The sequence below is a fragment of the Sapajus apella genome, unplaced genomic scaffold, assembly GCF_009761245.1.
Source record: "Sapajus apella isolate SASKATOON/1434 unplaced genomic scaffold, GSC_monkey_1.0 scaffold19, whole genome shotgun sequence".
Lineage (NCBI taxonomy): Eukaryota > Metazoa > Chordata > Mammalia > Primates > Cebidae > Sapajus > Sapajus apella.
In genome coordinates, this window is record NW_022436959.1 from 3,096,979 (window position 1) to 3,123,124 (window position 26,146).

General features: G+C 42.2%; 1 protein-coding gene and 1 non-coding gene across 3 annotated transcripts in view; both read right to left on the reverse strand.

Moving 5' to 3' along the window:
* Positions 1-2,208: 2,208 nt before the first annotated feature.
* The window catches only part of NPSR1 (neuropeptide S receptor 1), a 174,217-nt gene continuing 150,279 nt past the window's right edge, over positions 2,209-26,146 (reverse strand). The window contains exons 6-9 of one of the 2 annotated variants that reach the window (XM_032286820.1): positions 22,882-22,958; positions 12,342-12,428; positions 6,868-7,047; positions 2,209-5,880 (exon numbers count right to left, since the gene is read on the reverse strand). In XM_032286820.1, the coding sequence (XP_032142711.1) occupies positions 5,729-5,880; positions 6,868-7,047; positions 12,342-12,428; positions 22,882-22,958 (496 nt within the window). In that variant the 3' untranslated portion in view covers positions 2,209-5,728. Of the gene's footprint in view, positions 5,881-6,866; positions 7,048-12,341; positions 12,429-22,881; positions 22,959-26,146 lie in introns of both variants that reach the window. The other variant, XM_032286819.1, reaches the window with a different exon arrangement.
* LOC116557624 lies at positions 25,375-25,480 on the reverse strand. The gene has a single exon (XR_004271608.1). It is a non-coding gene; the product is annotated as a U6 spliceosomal RNA (small nuclear RNA).

A 26,146-nucleotide genomic window follows, 5' to 3' on the forward strand; every position in this document is an offset into this window, starting at 1 on the left:
CCTCTAAGAAGAAGGCTCTATAAGTATTTCCCCACTGGAATATTGGCAAATCACTCTGATTTTCCCTGTGTGTTTAGGAGTAATAAATTTGTTTGCCTTTTCTCTTATTTATCTGCCTTTTTGTGACTTGATTTTTCAGTGAAGCCTCTAAAGGCAAAAAGAGGCAAAAAGGAAGCTTTCCCTTTGTTGCTGTAAAACTTTAAGAATTAAATTTTTTATTTATTGCTATGTGGAAATAATATTGATTTTTGTATAATGATTTTTGTATCCTGCAACCTTACTAAACTTTCTGATTAATTCTAATAATTTGTATATTATTTTGGATATTCATCTATATATTTATATCAGTAATGTCAGTTTTTATTATTCATTATGAATCTATGTACCTTTTATCTTATGTTTTTTCTTCTTTTACTGCATTGGTTAGGATCACTTACAATGTGGAATAGAAGTGATGATGCCGGCATTCTTCACTCATTCGTTATTTCAAAAGGAAAATCTTCAAAGCTTCACCATTAGTATAGATTTCCTGTAGCTTTCTTGCAGATAAACTTTAAGGTTAAAGAAATTGTCTTCTATCCCAAGTTTGTGAAAATCTTTTATCATGATCGGAGCTTGAAAATTTTTATCAAATGTTTTTCTGCATCTGTTAATATATTGTTTTATCCTGTACTCTATTAATGTAATGAGTTGAGTGATTTTCTAATAGTAAGCCAATATTGCATTCCTGGAATGAAATCAGTTTTGTCACATATGTTAGCCTTGATATATTTTGCTGGATTTGATTACTAATTTTTGTTTTTGGAATTTTCGCATATATTTTCATGGCAAAATGGACTTGCAATTTTTTTTCTTGTAACGCCTTTGCAGCATTTGAGATTCAGATTTCTTTAGCCTCATAAGTAATTTGAAAAGTCACCCTTTTGCTATTTTACTAAACACTGTAAAATTGGTGTTGCTTTGTCCTTAAATTTTGGTAGAACTCACCAATGAAGACATTTTCTTTCTTTAGCAGTTATGCTACTACTTGGATTTTGTTTCTTTTTGGATCAATTATATATTTTCCCATGTATCTATATTTTGAATTTGTTTTGACATAAACTTGATTGTTATATCCTCTTATTATCTTTTTATTGACTCCAGGATCTATAGTGATATCCTTTAAAAATACTGTTTATTTGTGCCTTCTCTCTTTTTCTTCCTTTGATCAGTCTCGCCAGAGGTTTATTAATTTAAATTTTTTTAAGAACAGAATTTGATCTTTGTTGAGCCTATTTATTACATTTCTTATTTCATTAATTTTAATCTTATTCTTATTATTTTATTCCTTCTACTTCCTTTGAGTTTAATTTGGCGAATTTTTCTAACTGCTGACTCGGGCATTTAATCTCTTTGCACTTATAATTACTAATAAGTTTGGATAAAAAAACCCACCATCTTCCTATGTGTTTTTTGCTTATCCCAGCTGTTTTATGTCCCTGTTTCTCTCTTTTCTTGCTTTCTCTCAAATTATTTGAGTGACTTGTCACTCAGCTTTCCTTCTCTTTTAGTCTGAAAGATATATATTTCTGTATTATTTTAGTGATGACCCTGAAATTATAACATGCATTCTTGGTGTATCAATGTCTAATCTTAATCCACATTTTGCATGTAAGATAATTCAAAAAAACCTGAAACTATTTAACTGCATTTAGTTGCCTCTTGACTTCTATGCTATTGTTGTGTGTAAGAATTTTTTTTTTTTTTTGAGGCCAGGTTTTGCTCTTGTTGTGCAGGTTGGAGTGGAATGGCATGATCTTGGATCACTGCAACCTCTGACTGCTGGGTTCAAGTGATTCTCCTGCCTCAGCCTCCCGAGTAGCTGGGATTACAGGTGACCTGCCGCCATGCCCAGAAAAATTTTTGTATTTTTAGTAGAGATAGGGTTTCACCATGTTGTCCAGGCTGGTCTCGAACGCTTGATCTCAGGTGATCCATCCACCTTAGCCTCCTAAAGTGCTGGGATTACAGGCATGAGCCACCATGCCCAGCCATGTAAAAATATTAATATTGAGTCACCTCCTTGGAACTACTTCAGAGTCTCTGAGCAGTCTGAAAACCATGAGACTAGATGATACAAGACTCCATCGACTTTAACATTCTGTAAGCCTAGAATTGCACTTTTAAAATGTTAACTGGACCAGTCCTGTTGTGGATAATGTATTCTTAAAATGCAGTTGCAGAGAAATGAGGCACCGGTTTTTCATGTTTCCAAAAGCACATAGGTTGACATCTAAACAGTTAGCACTATGTCCCTTCAATTAAATGCAATTGGAAAGCTTCAGGGAGCACTGGTCGATCTGCATATAATATGAGGTATAGTCAAATGATGATGAAGAAATTGGAGTTGTCAGCAGGTCTGTAACTCACCGAAGATAATTTTAGAAGAGCAAAATCACTTTATTTCCTGCTAAAGATTTTTGCTTTCCATTTGTTCTCTCAGACTCAGGCTTGTGGCCTTTTCTGATTGACACTGTAAATGCATTTGGAAAAGGCAAGGTCATTTCTGCATATGTGTGTACAGAATTTTCCAAACAAAGCTAGGAAGTTTAAACTGCCTGTTGGGCTGGCTTCAAAGGGACTCTATTTTTCTCATGATTGTTCACAAATGAAAGTCATTAAAAAGGTGTTACCATTTTCTGGGGGAAAAGGTGGGAGATGTTGCTTAGTGAAAGTAAACTTCAACTAAATGATGTTCACATGCACCCTGAAAGTAGAGAAGTTTTTACCATTCATGTTTAATTTAGTTCAGTAAAGTGGAGACACTTATTTTCTAGAGTATGGCTGAAAATAGTAAGCACACCTACTCTGGCTCTCCTAAATTTTCTCCTGTCCCTGAAGCTATGCAATAATGTAACCACATTTATAATAATTTACAATGATGTAGCCACATTTATAATAATGTAGCCAATGCCTGAAAATGAATTTGTTGGCATTTCAAGGACAAATACTTTCTTGGCTACAAGCACTGAACTTCCAATCCAAAACTGGGGAAAAAGTCTAGACTTTTTGACATCTTGGTTTTTATTTCTTTTTGACGTCTCAAAAAGTGACATCTTAGGTGACATCTTAGGAACCACCCTGCTGGCTTCTCTGATTCCACCTGGGCATCAAAGGCTGCAAACAGTAATGTCACAGCACTAAGCTTCTAATTTTCTCCAAGAGCTCAGACTGCATTTCTCAGTTGGGAAATGATATTTCTCTGCATTCATAGCAATAGATAGGGAAGTTATACCTCTGAAGGGCAAATGACTCAGCATTAAGTCATTGAGTCATTGGTCTTCTGGAGAAAGAATTCTAGAAGCTCTCACTCTCAGAGTCTGTGCCTAGGAGGAACCACCAAGATCCTCTGCCCCAGGCTGATTTTGTCTCCATCTTGCAGATGAGACCATTGATGCCCAGAGGTGTGAAATGATTTGTTGAAGGTCACAAGACTATTCATTACCAGTATTTTCATAATGCTTAAGTCATGTTTCCCCAAGCTCAGCAAATACATGGAAATGACAATTCTAGAATTCATACCACTATCAAGCACGTTTCATTTAAATGGCAGATTATCCTGCAACAATCTGTACCCTTATCTTATTGATCTCCAGTCTTCACAGGAAATGAGAGAGACAGCATCACAACAACTATGAAATCACATCCACAGTTTCTGTAGATCACAACGCCCCCCACTATACTCTCTCCTTCACTTTGATAATCTACTGATGGATGAGGTAGGCATGCAATGTAGTTTGCAGACCAGACTTGACAAAGATTGAAAGCATCTGTCAAGAGAACCTGGTCCTCCTGTTTTGCCATCTAGGACATCTGCCAGTTTTTGCTCTGTTAATTGGCTCCTGTGCAGGCAGCTATTTTAGCAACAGTTCTGTGGGTCTTCTGTGGCACATCTTGATTTAAAGTGAAATGTGGAAAAGCATTTCTCAACTGTTCAAAGCTTCCAGGGTTGCTCAAGTTTAGCTGATTGGACAGAGAGGGAGGCAGCCTTCAAAAGTATTGTGTAGAAATAAAACTAGATTATTCAGCCTCCTCAAATTCAGAGAATAATTCTCGGAGAGATGGTGAGTGAGGAGTCTGATTTCCTCTTAAAGAGATACTTTCCCTAAGGTCAGATCGAACTGAAAAGAGAGTTTACAAAAAAAAAAAAAAAAAAATAGCCCACATGACCTTAAGCATGCAGACTTTGAGTTGACACCACAGTGAGGAATGGAGTGCTATTAAAATATACTGAACAGTTTAATGACTCCACTAGCAGTATGCCAAAAAGAAAAAGAAAAAAAAAGATTTAAGCTCTGAATAATTCTGGGAAGGAGGATTTTGCCAAGGAGACTTTAATGTCAAGAATATATGTGAAGCTAAAATAAGGTGCTCACGCGCATCCCAGAGCCGTGGGTGGGATGTATATATGATCAAATGAAATTATTTCACTTCCACTTGTGGAAAAATCTGATGGGAGAAATTGACTAGAAAACATTAAGTCATATTTCACTTGGATTATGCTCATAAGTGCCAAACTCCAGACCTGTCAAAATAAGCCCCACCAGCGCTTCCCGGCCGAGGTGCTAGACAAAGGCTGTGACAGGCAAAAACAATAAAGAGCTTAGCGAAACATCGAGCCTGGAAAAGCCACAGGAACCCAGCTCCCAAAGAAACAGCAGGTTCAGGTAGTTAAGAAGGGGAAGACTTGTTCTTGAGGTGTGAGGAATGGAGCCCAGAGTGGCCCAAGTGTTGAATACAGAGCAAGAGGTCTCAGAAAGCCTCAAGGACGTGTGTGTTCCAGGGACCAGCTCTCAGAGGCTGGAAGTCAGGGGTCCATGGCTTTTTAACACAACTTGTTTTCTATCAGAGCCAGTATTCCTTTGTTTGACCTTGTTCTGGAGGGCCAACAGTGTGCCCTTTCCACAAATCATTTGTTGATGGAATAGGAAATGCACTTGCCTGCTGCCAGCACACTCATCTGCAAACCAAGGCTATCTGCAGAAGAGGCACAAAGCACCAATGCCTGAAAATGAATTTGTTGGCATTTCAAGGACAGACACTTTCTTGGCTATAAGCACTGAACCTCCAATCCAAAACTGGGGAAAAAGTCTAGGCTTAATTAAGTATTTTATTTTCTTCTTCTATTGTGGCGAGAAGATTCATGCATAACCCTGCTACTTTTGTCCCTTCTGCTTGCCTGTCTACTCACTGCCTCCAAGCCAGGGCCCGGGGCCACCGATGCCTGTGTTCACTGGGTTCAGGTGCTGGCCAGTGGGAAGGAGGACTGGGAACAGTAGGGAGGGAAGGCGTTTCCTTCCAGGCTGGCATGAATAACTGGGGAGTTCGTGTTGGCCAATACTTAATGCAGTGCGTGGACTCAATAGAACATTTGTTTTGTGCATCTCCCAGGTGATGACGAGGGTGGGTGAAGTTGGCTCAGGTTCCATGCACATGCCCAAGCAGGTGACAAGGACCTGGGAGAGCTGATGGTGCTCAGCCTAGCACTGGTACTGCCCCAGGGTCTAGATGAATTCTGGCTTGGACAGAATCTGCATCTCACGCCTCTCGGTTCTCTCCCAGAACGTCATTCTGGAATCCTGTGATCTTTGCTCCCTGGAGAAAGTAAAAATGAAGCAAGGAGGGAAGTAATTTGACCTAATGAAAACGGAAGAAGACATGTTAAGAGACAATAGTTATAAAAAATGTATTAAACATCAGACAAAAACTGTGCCAGGTACTTTACATGTAATACCCTGACCTTCCTTCTCAATGACTCACAGCTCTCCTTCCCACTGGTCAGCACCAGAGCCCAGAGGACAGAGACATCACAGGCCAACAGGTAGACAATGCTGTTAGCCCCGTTTTACAAATGAAGAAAATGAGGTTTATAGAAGTTAACTAACTTGCCCAAGGTCACACATCACTATGACGAGGCAATGGCAAGATACAAATCTCAACCACTGGCATTAAGCCCAAGACTTAAATCGTTCTCCTCTTATGTCTCATATGGAATTCTCCACCTACCCTCTGTGGCTTATGCAGGAAAACAGCTGAAAAACAGCAGAAAAACAGCAGAATGACAATAGCTGTAGGAGGGATTTAATTTCAGCTCTGCTACTAATTATTTATATAACCTTAATGATGTCATTAAACTCGTAAGACTTACTTTGTTTATCTGTAAAATGGTAATAAGGCTCCATGTTCTGTTATTGCCATAGAATTGTATTGAGGCAATTCATGTGAAGATGCTTGGAACAAAAGCAAGGTCTTTTAGATGCGTCATGATTAAGATGGTTGCTATAGGAGGTGTTGTGGTATAAGAAAAAGCACATTGGCTGTGGCCTGGGCCAGGGTTTAAAATTAGTCACATTAGTGGAATCTTTCTGACTCTCAAGCCTCTCATCTATAAAAGGAGGATTCTGGTCGGGTGTGGTGGCTCATGCTTTAATCCCAGCACTTCAGGAGGCCGAGGTGAGCAGACCACGAGGTCAAGAGATCAAGACCATCCTGGCCAACATTGTGAAACCATGTCTCTATTAAAAATACAAAAATTAGTGGGGCATGGTGGCATGCACCTGTAGTCAGTCCCAGCTACTCAAGAGGCTGAGGCAGGAGAATCACTTGAACCTGGGAGGCGGAGGTTGCAGTGAGCTGAGATCATGCCACTGCACTCCAGCCTAGCAACAGAGCAAGACTCTGTCTCAAAAGAAAAAAAAAAGGTGGGTGGTGGGGCGGGGGGCATTCTGTAACCTACTGGAGAGTTTGGGCATGAGAAACCCACGTGTTGGTGGAATCCCAGTGCAGTGGCTATCAGTGTGTCTGACTCATGCAAGAGCTCCCCTTACCGGCAGGAGAAAGAGATGGAGCTGCTGAAGACACAGTAAATGAGGGGGTTGATGGCACTATTCAATGCTGGCAGGTTCTGAATGATGACAGAGGCATAGAAACGCTCCTGGGTGTCTGGAAGGAGGTTGAAATTGTCCAAAATGTCAAAGAGAAAGTATGGACTCCAACAGCAGATGAAGGCTGGGGGAGAAGAGAGCCATTAGCACCACAGCAGGCAGCAGGTCTTTTTGGTTGGTCCTGACTGGACTTTTACCTGGGAGGTTATTTGGGATCTGGGATTTCTCAGAAAAAATTGGGGTTAGATGCTGTTTAGAGCATTGATGTCATATTCACTTGAACACATACACACATGCATATGGACACATCTTACAGACATGTTCCTAAGACTGAGCAAAGGTCATAGAGCTTCCCATTGGTAAAATATTCTGCTGTTGTGGATTCTTTATAGAAACCTCAGGAACAGGTGACAATGACCATAGCCTCTCATCTAACACAGGGATCAGGAAAAAACAGCAAAATACTTTGAAGACTCTCTAGGAAAAGACAGAAGGACAAGAAGCATTTTTGACCACATAGTGACTACTGGTTTTAGGTTATGGCAAGGAGAAGGGGTGATCACAATATTCTCAAAGCGCAGCCCAGTTTAATTACACTGTTTTCAGTTTTTTTCACCTCTAAGTTGGCCTCTCCAGAAAACATCCACACAATATCCTTCAATAAATCCACTGGTTTATGTGAGACCCTAATTTTGTTTGGCTCTAAATTCTCAAATGGATGAAAGGTAGGGATTCAGAATGTGATGGTTAATTTTGAGACTTCTTGACTGGGGTGTGGAGTGATTCGGTTAAACACTATTCTGGGTGCATATGAAGATGTTTCTGGATGAGAGTAACATTTGAACTGGTAGAGTAAGAAAAGCAGATTTCCCTCCCCTGCATGCAGGCCCCATCCAATCTGTTGAAGGTTTGGGTTGTGGAAGGTTAGGTGAGAGAAAATTCACTCTGCTTGCCTGTCTTTGAGCTAGGACATTGGTCTTCTCCTTCCTTCATACTTGGAGTCAAACTGAAACATACCATCCACTCTCCTCAGACTTGGACTAGAACCTACACCATTGGGTTTCCTGGGTCTCCAGCTGTCAACTGCATAACTTGGGAATTCTCAGCCTCAGTAATCACCTGAGCCAATTCCTTCTAATAAACCTCTCTCTTTCATTTTTTCTGGAGGGCACAGACTACTACACAGAGCTAAACTCTCGTAAGTTGACTGGAAATACACGCATCTCTCATTTTCTCACCACGTGTCCTCCACTCTCCTTCTCCCACTTTCTCATCCATAGAATTTTTTCTCAGAGTAGAAGTTTGGCTTCCTCGGCTTTCTGCATGCAGGGACAAGCTTTCCTCCACAACTCTGTAATGCGAATTCTGTAACTTGTTGGGGAATTTTGGAATAATAAACTGACTCATGGTTCCCCTCTTGATCCCAGACCTTGGCAATGTATTGAAGAGGAGCAATTCAAACACAAAGCCCACTGAGTGTTCTGGATCCTGGTTAATTAACTCAAACATTGGCCCTGAAAAGTGTCTGGGGCACTAAGGGGGCAAATGGCCTTGTGTGCTTGTGTGTTTGCATGTGTGTGTATGTGAGCTTGGGGGATTCTAATTGTCACAGGGATGCCAGTCCTCTGGCATGCTACAGGCAGCTCAGCCAGCAAAGATTTGTATCTACGCTGAATGCCCAACTAGACGTTCATGTGGGGAGAACCCTCTGTATAGTTATCCCAGTCTAGAAACCTGACTTCATTTTACACATAAACACAGGTATTTTAAAGAATTTTCTAGAAATGCAATTCTGTTGCAAATGGAAGAAAGATTGCTTTGTTTAATTCAAAAATTTACAAGGATTTTTTTTTTTTTTTTTTTTTTGCAGCTCAGAAAATCAAGTCGCTGACAGCAATACTGCTTACATTTTTTTTTATATCTCCATGAAAATACACCTGTATTGGTTTTCATTCGTAGCTGTTACTATGTCAAGGTGTAGGTATCGCTACTTCATTCCTCTTCTAGTGTAGCTATGCTTACGTTTTTACATATTAAAATTAGAATAAATTTTAATTAACAAAATAGTATTTTTTTTTTCCCTTTATTTTATTGCATTTTAGGTTTTGGGGTACATGTGAAGAACATGCAAAATTGTTGTATAGGAACACACATGGCAGTGTGATTTGCTGCCTTCCTCCCCATCACCTACATCTGGCATTTCTCCCCTTGCTATCTCTCCCCAGCTTCCCACCCCCCACCCTCCCTCCCCTATTTCCCCCCAACTGACCCCAGTGTGTAGTGCTCCCCTCCCTGTGTCCATGTGTTCTCATTGTTCAACACCCGCCTATGAGTGAGAACATGCGGTGTTTGATCTTCTGCTCTCCTGTCAGTTTGCTGAGAATGATGGTTTCCAGGTTCATCCATGTCCCTACAAAGGACCCTAACTCATCGTTTTTGATGGCTGCATAATATTCCATGGTGTATATGTGCCACATTTTCCCTATCCAGTCTATCGTCGATGGGCATTTGGGTTGGTTCCAGGTCTTTGCTATTGTAAACAGTGCTGCAATGAACATTCGTGTGCACGTGTCCTTATAGTAGAACGATTTGTAATCCTTTGGATATATACCCAGCAATGGGATTGCTGGGTCAAATGGAATTTCTATTTCTATGTCCTTGAGGAATCTCCACACTGTCTTCCACAATGGTTGAACTAATTTACACTCCCACCAACAGTGTAAAAGTGTTCCTATTTCTCCACATCCTCTCCAGCATCTGTTGTCTCCAGATTTTTTAATGATCGCCATTCTAACTGGCGTGAGATGGTATCTCAATGTAGTTTTGATTTGCATTTCTCTGATGACCAGTGATGATGAGCATTTTTTCATATGTTTGTTGGCCTCACGTATGTCTTCTTTTGTAAAGTGTCTGTTCATATCCTTTGCCCACTTTTGAATGGGCTTGTTAGTTTTTTTCTTGTAAATCTGTTTTAGTTCTTTGTAAATTTTGGATATCAGCCCTTTGTCAGATGGGTAAACTGCAAAAATTTTTTCCCAATCTGTTGGTTGCCGATTCACTCTAATGATTGTTTCTTTTGCTGTGCAGAAGCTGTGGAGTTTGATTAGGTCCCATTTGTCTATTTTGGCTTTTGTTGTCAATGCTTTTGGTGTTTTGGTCATGAAGTCCTTGCCTACACCTACGTCCTGAATGGTTTTACCTAGATTTTCTTCTAGGGTTTTTATGGTGTTAGGTCTTATGTTTAAGTCTTTAATCCATCTGGAGTTAATTTTAGTGTAAGGTGTCAGGAAGGGGTCCAGTTTCTGCTTTCTGCACATGGCTAGCCAGCTTTCCCAACACCATTTATTGAACAGGGAATCCTTTCCCCATTGCTTGTTTTTGACTGGTTTGTCAAAGATCAGATGGTTGTAGATATGTTGTGTTGCCTCCGAGACCTCTGTTCTGTTCCATTGGTCTATATCTCTGTTTTGGTACCAGTACCATGCTGTTTTGATTACTGTAGCCTTGTAGTATAGTTTGAAGTCTGGTAGTGTGATGCCCCCCGCTTTGTTCTTTTTGCTTAGAATTGACTTGGCTATGCGGGCAATAGTATTGTTTTATTATAGATTATATTCTTATTCTTCCTTTGTATTACCTTTATATTATTTTGGGGGCAACATTTTTCTTTTTTTTTTTTTTCTTGAGACAGGGTCTTGATCTGTCACCCAGGCTGGAGCTCAGTGGTGCAATCTCACCTCACTGCAACCTCTGCTTTCCCGATTCAAGCGATTCTCCTGCCTCAGCCTCCTGAGTAGCTGCGACTACAGGCGCATGCCATCATGCCTGGCTAATTTTTGTATTTTCAGTAGAGACAGGGTTTCACCATATTGGTCAGGCTGCTCTCAAACTCCTGACCTTGTGATCCACCTGCCTCAGCCTCCCAAAGTGCTGGGATTATAGGCGTGAGCCACCACACCTGGCCTAATTTTTTTAGTTACCATGGTAGGTAGTATAAGTATACATTTTATTTCAAGATGGGAAAGGGACATTACAAAGTGTTTGCTATAGAAAGGGCCCTTTTGGTCTGACAGGGATGACAACACTTGCTGACCCTCCAGTGGGTGTCCCTGCTTGCTGACTGAAGGCATCCCACAGGGCCTGGGAGTATGGTTGCTGATGACAAAGGGCTATGCTGGCTCTGGGACACACTTGTAACATACATTTTCCAACTCAACATCCAGGGAACGTGCCTCTGTGGTTATGACTATCTGGGAAGGCAGAGGAGTCTTTGATCTACTTCAGAAGCCTCTGAGAAAGTTTTTGAGCCCTGGTGGGTTGTGTACGTTTTATCCCAGTTCTGCCTGCAGTGTTGTTTTGTGCCCACGTCCTGCTGGCTGAGTCGTGCTGCGTGTGGTCTGTTTGGCATTTTGCAGTTGTGTTTTAAAAAGGTGAGAAGACTGTTCTGGTGCTTTGACATGCAGCTAATGGGAGATCTATGCTTCCTCGGGGCTTCCAAGAGTTGACAGAGGGGCAAGTAGTGGGTATTTAAGCTAAGTAAAAAAGAAAATAGCACAAATGCTTTCCTTCTTGTGTATTTGTATGCACTCATTCATTCATTTAACAAATGTTAGTTGAGCAGTGTGTGGGGGACCCTATTTTAGGCCTTGGTGAAAATGTAAGTCACACAAAAGCCAAAGTCATTGCCCTCATAAATGTATTACTCCAGCATGGGAGATAGACGATAAGAAAATCAATCCATATCCTATCGTGCCGGGTAGAACCAAGAAGAAAAATAAGGCAGAGTAAAGGCTAGAGAAAGGATATAAGACTTGTCAAGGAGCCCTCAGGGAGGTGGCATTATTGGGGAACAAATGAGGTTTGGAAGTAAGCCAGGTCACCACTGGAGAGCAGCGTATTTCAGACAGGCAATAGTGCAAGGTGACTTTATGGGGCTTAAGCACAGAGAGAAAGGAAAAGGAAAGGGCAAAAGATAGGAGGGTGGAAGGGCAGGTAAGGTGCCATAAGGGAGGAATTTGTAGTGACCCTAACATTAAATATTCAGAAGAGATGGAAAGCCACTTCTGCCTTCTTTTTGCTTATGAACTCCAGCCTGGGGGAAGAGTGTGTCTTAAAGGAAGTGACTGAGTTAGCAGGTGATGTGAGCATCCCCTTCAGCTAGTTAGGTCCTAATCAGATTTTCTCCAAATTATTCAACCCATGGCCTTGGCAGGCAGCTGTATTCATAAGGAGAGGGATTAGGAACCAAATTTCAGCCTTTGAAAGAACCATGGATGGGCTGATGAGTTTCACACATTACTTTCCAATCAGACCAGTGTAGAAGTGCCCATCAACAAATTCCTTTCTGCTGCCAGGTCCAGGAGCAAGCTTGCTTTTGGGATGTTCATACCACTTTACAGCTCAGGAAGGGACACTGCTTACCAAGAATGATGACGATGCTATACTTGATAGCCTTGAGTTTTGCCTTTGAGATGAGTCCTCGGTTGTAGTGGCTGCACAGTTTCCCATCTGTAGATACAAGAGGGGAATGGTAAGATGAAGTGTTCAAGATGTGACAGTGTCTGTTTCTGCCAATGGGAACATTAAAGGTTAGACTCCAGTTCTCCAGTTTTCGCTTATATCCTGTGCACTTATGCCCAGATGGCCTCCTTGGAAATTCTTAGATTAAAGATAGTTCTGGGCTGCTTTCTAGAGAATGCTCAGTTTACACCTTAATATTATATGCAAATGCTATGGAATACTCAGACTCTCTCAAGAAACGTGGTCAGATGGCCTGAGCTAGCTGAAGCTGGAATTAGAGCATGTCACCATGCAGGAACTGAGCCCTTCCCTGGGGAGCACTATTCTCTGAGCCCTGGCTATGCTGAGACACCCATGCGGCCACTTTAGCAACCTGGGCAAAATTATTTTCTAAAATGGTTGCCCCAGACAAACACATTTGTCAAAAAAAAAAAACAAAAAAAAAAAAAAAACAAACACTCTCAAGCAAAGCTCAATCCAGGGGTATCAGAACTTTCCAAAATAGCAGCTTGGATGTACATTTTTTCATATGTGGGCTGCTGTCTGATGCTGAACACTGAGGGGTGAATATAAGAATCCACTAGAATACAAGCTTGATGAGAATAGGGTCTTTGTTTCCTGCACTCCTGTAGCCTATACACATATGAATGACTAATACAAACGTGTTGAATGAATCAATAACCAATAACCACCTCTCATTAGTTAAGTAGCAGTACAACAAGGGGATAGAATTAGGCTAGGCAGGATCCAATGCCATAGGCCTTAGTTAAAGGAGTGGTTACTGTAAATTTGGGGATAAAAATGTCAGATGCAGTGTCCTTTTCCTCATGGAAGAGTTTGTACTGTCAGGGCTTCCACCAGCCCATATGCCACCTTTGTGAAAATTCAGAAAAAGGACCCTTCCTCTGATCAGCACAGGCCTGCCTAGGGCACATATTCAGTGAGGGAAATACGAAGAGGATGGCAGTTCCGCACACCTCTCAGCCAGGAGCCACCCAGTGAGGCTCAATGGGCACAACCCCAGTGGTGGCCTTGGTCAGAGGCCCACCCAGTGCATCCACGTCACACGGAGCAGGGTAGCCGTGCACTAGAAAGGCAATCTGCTGTGCTCCATTGTCCTCACTGCACTGTACAGCTCTCATGTTTGAAATTTATTTTAATGCCCATGGAAACCAGTCAGATGTTTACATATTTGCAATATTAATTCAATCCCACCTCCAATCTGATCTCACCCAACCCCACAAGCATAGCATATCTGCTAAGAGATAAGGACTGACTGGAAGGGCTGAAATAGAGTTTTTGTTCTCTAAGAATTTTCAATCCAGTGTGTAAGACCACATACTCTCCATAAAACTGGTTGAGATGAGAGAGATGCTGCTGTGGTTTGAATGTCTCTGCCAAAACTCATATTTAAATTTAATTGTCATTGTAACAGTATTGGGAGGTAGAGCCCGTGAGAGGTGATTAGGCCACCAGGGCTTGGCCCTCACGAATGGATTAGTGCTGTTATTGTGGAAGTGGGCTTCTCATGAAATGGACGAGCTTGGCTTGACTTTCTATCTCTTGTGTGCTCGCTTTCACCCTCTGTCTTCTGCCATGGGATGACCCTTGCCAGTTGCAGGCACCCTGCTCTTGAATTTCCCAGCCTCTAGAACCATAAGCCAAATAAATCTCTTTAAAAAACAAATAAATTTCCCAGCCTGTGGTATTCTGTTATAGCATCAGCAAATGGACTAAGACAGAGTGAAACCAACTGCGGACAGAGGAGAGACCCATCCGTCCACCACTGTGCTGGTGAGGCTGTGTGGGAGAGGCAGAGAGCGTCAAGTGAACTCAAATGACATAAGAAGGATTCCAAAACAAAGGCAGGGTGCAGCGTGGGATGGGGAGAGGTGGGAAGCAGAGAGTGAACATCCTCAGCCAAGACATGGAACAAGAAAATGTAGGATGCGTTTTCACCACAGTGAGTCATATTGCTTGGCTGTAGCCTGCAAATGTGTGGGGTTTGAGAGTGGAGAAGAGAACTGAAGACAAACTGGGGAGGCCTTGAATGTCTTTGTGAGGAGTTTGGGCTGAACTCCTGAGGTGGCAGCAGGCCATTGAAGCTTCTGAGTGTTTGTACAGTGTGAACATTTACTCACTGCAGAGGACGAATGATTTTCAAGAGTAACAGGAATAGGGGCTCTTTAGGTACAAATAACTAAAATGCTTATTATAATTAATTCATATTTCTTAAAGCATACCCTCCTAAATACTATTAGGGTCTTCAAGTTATTCTGTGCATTTCCTGGGATCATGAAACCTCAGTCTTGTAAGAAAGCAAATGCTTCAGAGCATTTAGAGCAGTGATTCTCCACTAGGGTGATCTTGCTTTACAGGGAACTTTGGGCAATTGACACATTTTTGGTTATCACCATTGTGTGTGCATGTGTGCTACTGGCGTCTAGTGGGCAGAAGCCAGATATGTTGCTAAACATCCTTCAATGCACAGAGCAGCCCCCACAACAAAGAATTATCCAGTCCAAAATGCCAAAGGTGTCAAGAAACCTTGATTTCTAGGATGGGATCTTGGGAAGGACACAGGCTGTAAGATCGGATTGGAATGCATCTTCCGTCTCTACCAATTACTAACTGTGTAACCTTAGGCAAATTGTCTAAAGTTCCAGCTTCAGTTTCTCCATTTAAAAATCGAGGCGTAGAACACCTCATTCGCAGAGTTACTTTGAAGATTAACATAAAATAATATATTCAAGGAGCCAAGCCCCATGCCGGGGATGTCGGATGTGCTATCAGTTGAGATGGATGCAGTTTTAACAGTATTTCAGGTGGAAGGTGAGCCAACTTTATGGAAGTGAACAGAAGGTATTACTACATTTGATTGTCTATTATGCGAGGTTGTTATCTGTGTAAGAATTATGTAAAGCAGAAAATGATCAGGGTGAGATTATTCCCATGGGGGGCAAGTAAAGAAGACAGCAGACCAAATTATATTCTTTCAAAATGTCCCCACTGGCTGTTCCTAGGCAACAGCTGGCCCCTAAACAGTATGACTCTGCAGACTAAGTTGGTCTTTCAGCAAAGTTTTCGAGAATGACATTTGTGCTCTCAAATCTCTTTAAAATGGAAACTCGCAGTGCTTTCCACAGGGCAACGGGGTGGCAATATAATCAACTACCCGCCCAGAGATCAGTGAAAAGCATCTTTAATCTGACCATTCCAGGAAATGCAAAGCCTCTAGCTTCTAAAGATGGCTCTTCAGAGAGAGCTGAGCTACAAAATGCCGGTAATTCTCCTTTATTGGGAGATAAAAGGATTATTTCTACTCAGGCCTTGGCGCTGAGCTGCAGTGAAAAGCAGTTCAATTCCGCTGTCACTGTGCATTAATAACTGGGGTAGCCTGAAGTTGGCAGGTCCATTTGATTTGGGACTGGAAGAAGCACACTGATGTGGACTGTTTCAGTTCCAGGGTACATCCCTAATGGGGGCCTATGCTGAAAATTTAGTCTCCAAATGGCCATTTCTGGCTCTTGACCTTCCCAAGGCCACAGGCCTCTTACAGAGCTGCTGGGAACCCATGCTTCATATAGGCTGAGCACCTGAAGTGGGAGGAATTGGTACCTTGGGATTTCAAATGGAAGTAGAATTGGTTTCTAGGAAGTGGTGGGGGGAATTCATCTGTGTACCCATAATGAGTGCAGGTGATTTCTTTACAAACAAGGAAGTCTAACTGGCAATATTTTTAAATAAATGTGCTTACTAAGGTAGAAATTTGTGTATGTTAGGTTGATTTTTAAAAACTTTAATGTATTTTTAGCAGTTTTTCCTGATTTCTAAAAGTTTTAAAATTTGAAATTCATTTTGAACAGTAACGTTCTCTTTACAAATAGAGCGTGAATACTGCCTGAAATCACCAGTTCAGTATTTTAAGTGTATTAGGTCTCATCTGCTTAGCTGCAGGACTGTAGTCCGTTTCTTTCCAGGGTATTTTAGTTCCTCTAGTTTTTCTGGTAGACCCAAGGAGGCATCTCAGAGTGTTCCAGGATCCACCCGGGCTACTGCCTGTGCCTCTGCGGTGACGCTGTCTGGAGCCTGCTTTCTAGGTTCACTGCAGCTGCCCTGGGCTGCCCCAGGCCCCTTCACCCAGACCTCCTCTTTGCCAGTGACTGCCTCTTGAGGGGCTGCGGCTGGGCACCAGATGCTCCACAGCCACAGTCACTTCTAAGCCACGTTGTGAGTCGTCTTTGTTATTGCTCTTGACCTTGGGAAGTTGCTTTGCTTTTCCGCTCCACCTTTCAGGAACTCAGTTCTGTTCCAGGGCTGTGGACTATTTAGCACCACTGCCCTTCCCTGGGATACTTGCTATCCAAGTTCTTCTGCCAGGAAACAAGGAAATGGCCTCACTCCTCTGTGCTGTGCTATTCCAGGGGGCTACACCAGACTTGCTTGAACTCCCAGGGATGTCAGCTTCTTTAGCCCTCCCACACACAATGTTTTCCTCCCTAGATGCTGACGAGTGGCCAGAGTGCTTAGGTGGGAATGCTCTTCTGTGGCCCAGAACTTACATTTCCTTTTGACCTTGAGGTGCTCATTGTGCCTGACGCCATATTCTCCAGAATGTTTTCATGTTCAGGAATCTTACTGTCTTTTTCTTGTCATCTGAGGTGCTCCCTCTCTCCCCATTCAGTGGGCATGCCTGCATATCTCTGAACCTTCAAGTAGGAAAGCATTTTGAGTTTCTTTTCAGGAGGTTTTTAGTCCAGATCCAACTGTAAATCATAGCTAGGTATGAGAAGGTTTCATCTAACTCACCAGTTAGCCCTTTCTGTACCTCAGCACCTTGGCTCAGGCAGAAGCAGGAGCCCTGACAGCCTAAAATAGCTATGCAAAGACCAATGTGCTGTTCACCAAACCCATTCCTGTGTCCCCAAGGCACACAACTAGACTTCAATTCCCAGCCTGCCTTCCACCAGTGTGTAGTCATGTGACAAGGATCTGTCTAAGGGATGCTGGGAAGAGTTAATGTCTACTATCCCCAAACCTGGCTCAGATACCTCTCCTGAGCAGTCCTCCACCCTCTTTCTTCTCCCATCCCTGCCTGCTGGAGAGAGGTGCTGAGGGGTAACTTAACAGTCCTCTGTTAAGCATGGCAGAATCTCCATCTGCTTGAATTTCTGAATGACCCTGTAGAACAATGTCTTTCCCTCTGGTCTTTATTGCCAACTGGATTTTAATTAAGACATAAACTTCTATGTGGTTAAGGCTACTGATATTTTGGGTTTATACAGCTGCTAGTGTTTTCCTTACTAAAGTAGAAATTGGTACCTCATATGCAGTGCTGTCTTAATGAAAACCTGAAACATGTGGCATTGGATTCTGGGGCAGGCAGCAGGTGGCATGGAAACGGAGGTTTCCATTTGTCTATTGTGCCAATACCACACTCTGACTTTACAATGCATTTCAACATTTGGTAAACCAAACTTTCTCTACCTTGTTCTGCATCTCTAGGAATGTCTTGGCTACTGTGGGCTATTGAATTTTCCATGTATATTTTAAAATAGGCTTGTCAAGCTCAATAAAATGTTTCAACTCAATTTTGATTGGGACTTTGTTAACTTGTAGATCAGCTGGGGAGATTCAACATCTTTATAATATTGAGCCTTACTATGCACGAACACGTCATAATCTTCATTTATTTGTTTCTTTATGTTTTTCTGGCACATCTTTTATTAAATGTAATTAATTGTAGAGAAGCCATTTTATTCACCGTTACTGATGAAGAAGCTGATGTGGAGAGCAGTTAATGGACTTCTTTTAGTTTTCTTTAAGCTAGAAAATGAATAGGACTCTAACCCAATTCCTAATCCGTAGCTTCTTTCTTCACTCCATTGTACCTCATTTAATTAGAAACATGAGATTTGGATATAGCATCGATCATATCTAGCAAGCTATAATAGTTAGACATAGTTAAAATGAGATAAGTTATATTTTGTTCCATGGGTACACCTGCCTAACAGCTCTCATGCAGTAAATGTTCTATTTTGGAGAAGTAGATCCTCCTGGACATCAATAATATGCTCATTTATGAAAGATAACATACAAGATTGGAAACCCCATCTCCTCTATGTCTTGCGCTCCTCGTTTGTTTATGGGAAAGTCTTTAGATCATTTAGAATACAATCTTTTTTCTTTTTCTGTCAGCCTTTAAGGGGGAGAAAATAGACATATATGTCAGCAAGAAGAGCGGTTCCTGCACTAAGGATGGCTTGAGTTTTTCGGCCAGTGTTTACAAAGCGAGCTTCTGTTCACACTAATCACGGCTAATGTCCCCTTGTTGATGAGCAATAATCCTGGCATGTGGACACAGCTGGAGATCTCATTTACCTGCCAACTCCAGAGCTGCTTAGCTATAATGACAGATGGAAAATCAACTGCGTTTCATTTATGAATAAGATATAGAGAGTATATGAGCTTTTGAGAATACAAGCTGCCCTCATTCCAGGATGAGGTCACTGATGGTAACTAAAAAATAGATATAATGGAGATATAAAATTATATACAAGAATAAAAACTGGTGGCAGCCATTTCCACCTTTGGGAGGGAGTAACGGCATACTGTATATCAGTGGGAAACAGAGCTCTAAGTGGCTTTGTACAATTTCAAGGGCTGGAAGTCAGGGGAGCCCAAGAGTGCAAGGACTGGCTTATGTAGTAGCAGGAGACATGGAACTCTGGAGAGAGCCTGGAGCTCAGCCACCCCTGGGAGAGGCGTGCTGAGGAAGGTGGTGGGCAAGGGCGGTGCTGCTGTGGAGGGAACAGGAGAGCTGTGGGAGGTAAGACAGTGAGAGTGAGTGCTCAGAGGGACAGGGAGAGAGGAGTATGTCAGACCCACGGAACTGGCAGAAATCACAAAACAGGATTTACACCAATCTGATTTGTCTCAAAGTACAGGAAGACCTCGGCTACCTCCACAAAATTGGTCTCCACGCTGCCAGTCATGACTCAGCCTTTAGATTTCAAATATATCAAAACAAAACCTTCAGGAGATGAGGTAGGAATAGCTCTCTGAAGGCAGAGCTCTGGAGGGAGTGCCCTGGAGGGGAAGCCACACTCAAGACCCTGAGTTTGTGTTTTTAATTTTTAGAAAGTCTTGCCTTTATGTGTGCATTCGAATACCGGTTGTGTCACATGCTACCTGTGAAAACAAGCAAACTGCTTAACCTTTGAGCCTGCTGTCCGTCTGTGAGAGACAGCTAATAACACCTGGAACTGCTGCGTATTAATCCATTTCCTGTTTAGGGAAAAAAAAGTGCATCTCACTGCCAGTGCAGTATTCTCAAACGGGAGATGGGTTAAATGGGTAATGCGCACTGGCTGAAATGGGGCAAACAGGAACTGGGTTAAAGAAGAATACATGGAAAGGACCTAGCAGTGGCTGACAGGAGCCGCTCCCTCTGTCCTGTCAGTCTGTGTTGAGAGATGAATGGACGATGGCCTTGAGTGGGCCTTAGAGTGCCTGAGCATGACGTTTACTCAGAGAAGTGCATTGCAAATGAATGTTTTTGTGGGGGCTGAGTTGATGGTTTTAAAAAATGAACATACGTATCTATACATCTGGTATAATATTGGCTGTTTACTCAGGCTAAAGGGCCCCAGGGCTACTGTTTCAATTATATGATATAGGTAATTGTAGAAAACTTAAAAATATGGCTAAGTGGAGAATAGAAGAAAATAAAAATCAACTAAAATTCTACCACTCAGAGATAATCGCAATAACATTGATAACATTTAGCTTCTTGACATCTCCCTTCTCTCTCTCTCTCTCTCTAGCTATCTTCTATCTATACATGCACATACATATTCTGTAAAATATGGTATCCCTTTTTATAAATACATGTACATATTGATAAATATGTGCCTATGTACACATATTTATAAAAGGGATATCATACTGCTTTCTTTTTCTTAACCTAATATATTAGAGAAATATTTCTGTGGCAATAAGTATACTCTATAAAATAATTTTTAGGGCTGTAGTATTTAATTGTATGGCTATATAATTATTATATTCAGTCCATCATTGTAGGCTATTCAGACCTTTCCAGTTTTCCCTGATTATAAACAATATTTCTTACACTTTTTTCCTTTCTCTTTCCCTCTCCCCATCTTCCCCCCTCCTCTCCCTCCCCCTCCCTCCTTCCCTCCTTTCCCTTCCTTCCCTTCCTCCCTTCCTTCCTTCCTTCCTTCCTTCTTTCCTTCCTTCCTTCCTTCCTTCCTCCCTCCCTCCCTCCCTCCCTTCCTTCCTTCCTTTTCTTTCTCTCTCACTCTTTCTTTCTCTCTCATTCATTCTTTTGTTATTCCTTTCATAAGGGGTGTATTTCCTTGTAGCATATGATATAACAATTTAGTATATGATTATTTCCATATGGGCAGTTGTCTCAACACTAGTAATTAATTTCTATTTCTCTATTAGTTCAAAATACTTCATCACATTCTAAATTTCTGAGGTTTTCTTTAGCATTTCTGTTTTATTGGATGTCCCTGTCCATATAATTCTCTTTCAATGATTATGGTATTGTAATTACAGTACTTATTGCATTTATTTGATATCTGATAGAGGAAGGATGACTTCATTCATGTTTTTTCAGATGAACATTCTAACCTTTAACCAAAGCCAATTGTACTGAATAGAATGAATATACCTGTGTTTAGTCTCTCTGATTGCTCTTGCTCATCTAGAAAAACCAGGGTGTGGAGACTGTGCCAGTGAAGGGGGAGCACTAGGATCTGCATGGGGGCTGGAATTAGCCCCAAGCTGAATTACTGGGTCTTCGTGGGTTCAACATTTCCAAGCAGCCTAAGCACATCTCTTGGTTACCCTGGTTAGTCAGTGTGAAGGTCTGCCACCTGTGACTCTGTGTCCCACTGGGCCAGTTGCACATTAAAAACACCTAAAGAGCTTTTCTGAAATAATGATGTCCATGTCCCACTCCAGACGGAGTGAATCAGAGTCTCTCAGGAAATGGTGTCTGGGGTTTGGTGCATTTTAAAACCCCAGACAATTGTGCTGTGCAGCCAGGGCCAAGACCCAAGGCCCTGGACTGTAAGCTGCCTGTAGTCAGGAACCATGCTATTCATTCATTTGCCATTCCCAGTCCCTTGTACCATTCCTGACATGCAGAACACAAAAGAATTGAACTGAATCCAGGTGAAGAACCCAGACTTATACATCTCTACTCATTCTTCTAGGGAAAGAGACACAGATTATCAGTGACCAATAATACTTATGCATCCTCTTGGTGGCCTCACAGTCTTACTGGAAAAAGTAGCTTTAAGAGGGAGAAAACAGATCTGTCTCGGTCCAATAAAAGTTCAGCTCACAGTCTGAAAAGAGGAGGGCTTAGGGAGAATCCAGTCTATCCCCTTATTTTAATGTCTTGGAACCCAGGGATTACATGACTTTGCCAGGCGGTGCAGATCTTAGTAGCACATCTGGAACAGAGAGCAGCTCTTTTTATTCCAGATATTTGTGCTATAGCTTGTTGTCCTTGTGTATGTGCATATAGGTGTGAGTATGCATTGTTAGTGTGTGTGAGACTGAGTGTGTGAAGGTGTATATATGTGTGTATGTGAGTCTGTGTTGTGTGTGTGTGTGTGTGCACAAGGAATGGGAGGGGTGTGGAACCTGAGCGGAACCAGTCTCCTTCTGCAGAGCAATCACATTATTATAAACAGAAAACTAGAAGTGCTTTCTTCCTTTGGCCCTTAGGTTTGCTGTGTCTTCTCCAGGTTGACCTTGGTCAGGTCCAGTAATATTTTCCTGGGAACAGGGCAGGCTTCCAGGGCTCAGAGTCTATTGCATACAAGGTGCTCTACATTCAGGTGTACTGAGAAGAAATTTGGGGAAGGGTTGTAGTAGGTGGTCTTAGGCTTGATCTGGTTTGAATTGGTATGTCAGAGCAGCTGGGAAAGCATGGGCCATTGTGCCTGTACTGGCTTAGGGTCTAAGAGTTTTCTATGAACAGATGGCAGCTTTACGCATCTGAAAATTCAAGTAAAAAAAAAAAAGAGACGATCCTTATCCTTGCTGAAGGTGTGATGTCCTCCTTGGACAGTCTCTCTTTTCATATCTGTGTCCTCCAAGGTGCTTCTCTGCCAGTCCTGAGGCTAGGGTAACCCTTGGGTCCTAGCTCAAAGGCTAACTCTCTGCTGGCATAGCTTGGTCAGGCCCAAAGTCCCCCCCTTCCTTCTAGACTTCAGGGAGGTCGCATGGGGGAAGATAGAGCCTGCCTGTGACAGCCTTCGGTGGGTCTGGTCTGCTGGCTGGCTCCTGATATGATCCTGTATGCTTGTGTATCAAGGAAGCCCCAGCTTAAATTTGCTAGAGGAAAATCTCTGTGGAAGCAGATTAACCAAGAATTGGGCCATGCAGATTAGAGACTCACCTGAGCAGTTGGAAATCACTGATTCATAGGTTTTGCTTTTAATCCAAATAGTTCGGATCACAATGCCATACATGACGCTGCAGAAAGAACCAAAGGGAATATTAAAGTGGCTGGTGGATCCCTACTGTGAGGACACAAAGAAGACCACTCCCACCTCCCTGAGTGCAAGGTGTGAAGGGAGGGATCTTTTAACCATGCCTGCCCCTCCCCCATACTTGCTGTTTACAGAACTGAAAGTGACCATGAGGATCCACTGGATGGAGTTACTTCTTTCTTAAGTGAGGAGGCTAAGGGCTGGTAAAGTTATTGCAGTTTCCTCAACGTAACCCAAATGGTCTGAGGGAGAGCCGTGATTAAAATCCAGAAACAGGCTTTAGAGTCACAAAAACTTGGGTCTCCTCTACTACTTTCCTGTTGTTCAATCCTGACTTTAGACAGTCTTTTAAGTGGCATCTATGATCCCTGACTCTGGCATTCATGGCTTTGTGTGAACCTCACCCCTTTACTGTGGAAAGAGATGGTGACTTGCTTCTAAGCCATGCAATGTGGCAAAGGGAATGGGACTGATTACATAGAGCGTAGTGCCTGTCTTGCTGGTGTTTCTCTCCATTGCTGGCTTTAAAGAAGCAAGCTGCCATGAACCTCACAGCTGCAAGAGAATGAATTCTGCTAAGGACCTGAGGAAGCTTGGAAAAGAACCTTTCCTAGTCCAGCCTCTGATGACCCCCTGCCCTGGATAAACACCTTGACGGCTGCCTTGCCTGAGTAGGGGTCCCAGTTAAGCCATGGCCAGACTCTGACCCGCAGAAACTGTGAGATAATACATGTATCTTGCTTTAAGCCACTAGGTTCCTGGTAATTTGTTGTGCAGTAGTAGGTAACTACCACAGTGAGCCTTCACTGAGATTCTACCAAACGATGTTAAGAATACAGACCTCTTGAACTTGTTGAGTATCAGATGTGACAATATTTAAAGTGCCAAGTATAGTGCTGAAACATTAGTGGAGACTTAAAAGGCGTAATTTCCTTTCTTCTCTTTTTTGCCTATTTTGTACACTGTATCACACCAATTCTTACATGATTTAATCTGTGCCTAACAGGAAAACAAAGTGTTAATGATTCAAAAGTGTCAGCAAGTTTTTTGTCCTGGGTACTCTTTGATAAATAGAAAAATTCATACTCTTCTTTCATATTACTTGATATTTTGACTACATTAAGTGCCTTGACTAAAAACTTAAGCACCTTGACTAAAAACTTCGGGACAAAGCAATGCTTTATTTTAAAACTGCATATTTTCCCTCTTGAGAATCATTAGTTTAAAAAAAAAAAAAAAGCAGAGCTTCAGTTTGCAGTAGCTGACGAGGCACTAATTGCTTTTAATGATCTTTAGAATATAACTTAATTAATGGCCGTGTTAAAATCTCTGCTTCTTATTGCCTTTTCCCATCCTTGCTCAGCGAACCCCTCTGAGTGCTCCAGGAAAGCTCAGGGACTTTTTGGAGCATCTCCGTTCTTTCGCATATAACTGCCCAGGGACTTTTTTGAAATTTGTATGCCTGCAGTAAAGAACAATGTTATTAGTGAGTTCAACCCTAAGTTGAATATTTGCTAGAACAGGGAAGCTTCTTCCCCAGATAAGTAAAATACTGTGCAAGGTAAGGTTACACCCACCATGAAATGCCTGTGGTTATGCCAGTTGCAACCCCAATATTTAACTGACAAATAATTCAAATATTTATGACTATCAACCATATATATAGGGGGAGAGTTAAGAAATGTCTTCTGCTTTAGTGATTTGGGCCTAAGTCACCTGCCCTTTTTACCTAGGGCCAATCAGATGAGTGAAAGCCAGTAACAGCTTTTCTGTTAGCATGGTAAACACCTGATAACTAGGATATTATGGCCAAACCAGGCTACTACTTAGAGCATAGCAATCATGCATGAAAGAGACGTCTGCATTACTGTTTGTCACCATTGTTTTTGGACACAGGGTTTTGCTCTGTCACCCAGGCTGGAGTGCAGTGGCAGGATCATAGCTCACTGCAGCCTTGACCTCCCACTTCAGCCCCCTGAATAGGTGGAACTACCAGTGTACACCACCATGCCCAGCTAATTTTTGTGTGTTTTGTAGAGATGGGGTTTCACCATGTTGCTCAGGCTGGTCTTGAACTCCCGGACTCAAGAGATCTGCCTGCCTTGGCCTCCCAGAGTGCTGAGATTATAGCTAATTTTCAAATTAATTTTGTAGAGACAAGGTCTTGCTATGTTGCTCAGGCTGGCCTCAAATTCTTGAACTCAGTTGGTCCTCCCACCTTGGCCTCCCAAAGTGCTAAGATTACAGGCCGGAGCCACCATGCCCAGGCCATTTTAATTATTTGGAAGTGTACAGTTCTGTGGCATTAACTGCATCCACATTGTTGGGGTGCCATGACTACCATTTGTCTGCACAGTTTTTTCATCTTCCTCAACTGAAACTCTGTACCCATCAGACACATAAATATGATGTGTCTCATGAATTTGTGCATCATCCTTGTGTAGGAACCATGCTAATCTCTGTTATCATTCCAATTTTTGGTAAATGTGTTATCAAAATGAGCACCTCTTATAATCTCTTGCTTGCTTATTGGCATAATCCTGTAACAATCCCACTCTGTTACCATCTCCACACCACCATTGAGGCTGTAGCTGCAGGACACGGAGCCATCCCCCGGCTTCATGACCCAGCAGCTCCCCTTTCCACAAGATGCTATCCAGTCTCTTCAGCAGGGCATCCAAGCCTCTCAGTATTCCTCCACCATCCTCGCCCTCCTGGCTTCCTCTACCCAGTGTCTCTCGACACCTTTCCCTGTGTTGGTTAGCCAACCAAACCACCCTGACTCCATAACTCCTATGCACTTCGGATGAGTGTGAGCTCCAGTGCTTCCCATCTCTCTGTGCCTGCTTTGCCCCCTCTTTGGAATGCAACTTTGTCTTCTTTTTGTCCATTGTCCATACATCAACTTGCTATGAAGCCTCCTTGAACTGCCCTTTTCTCCCTGGTAATCAGTTCCATCTTCCTTGGAACCCCCAGGCTGGCAGAACACCCATTGCTTTAATTCTATCTATGGCGGTCATGTCTTCAGGATTGAGTGGACCTAGAATAGCTCTTTCTCATAAACAGAACTAAGGAAAAGCAATTTCATCATCTTGGGTATAACTTCCTTCATGTCTTTGCTCTATCTTCACTCTCTAAAGAAATGAGTTTAGCTTTTCTTGAAGCTTCTTA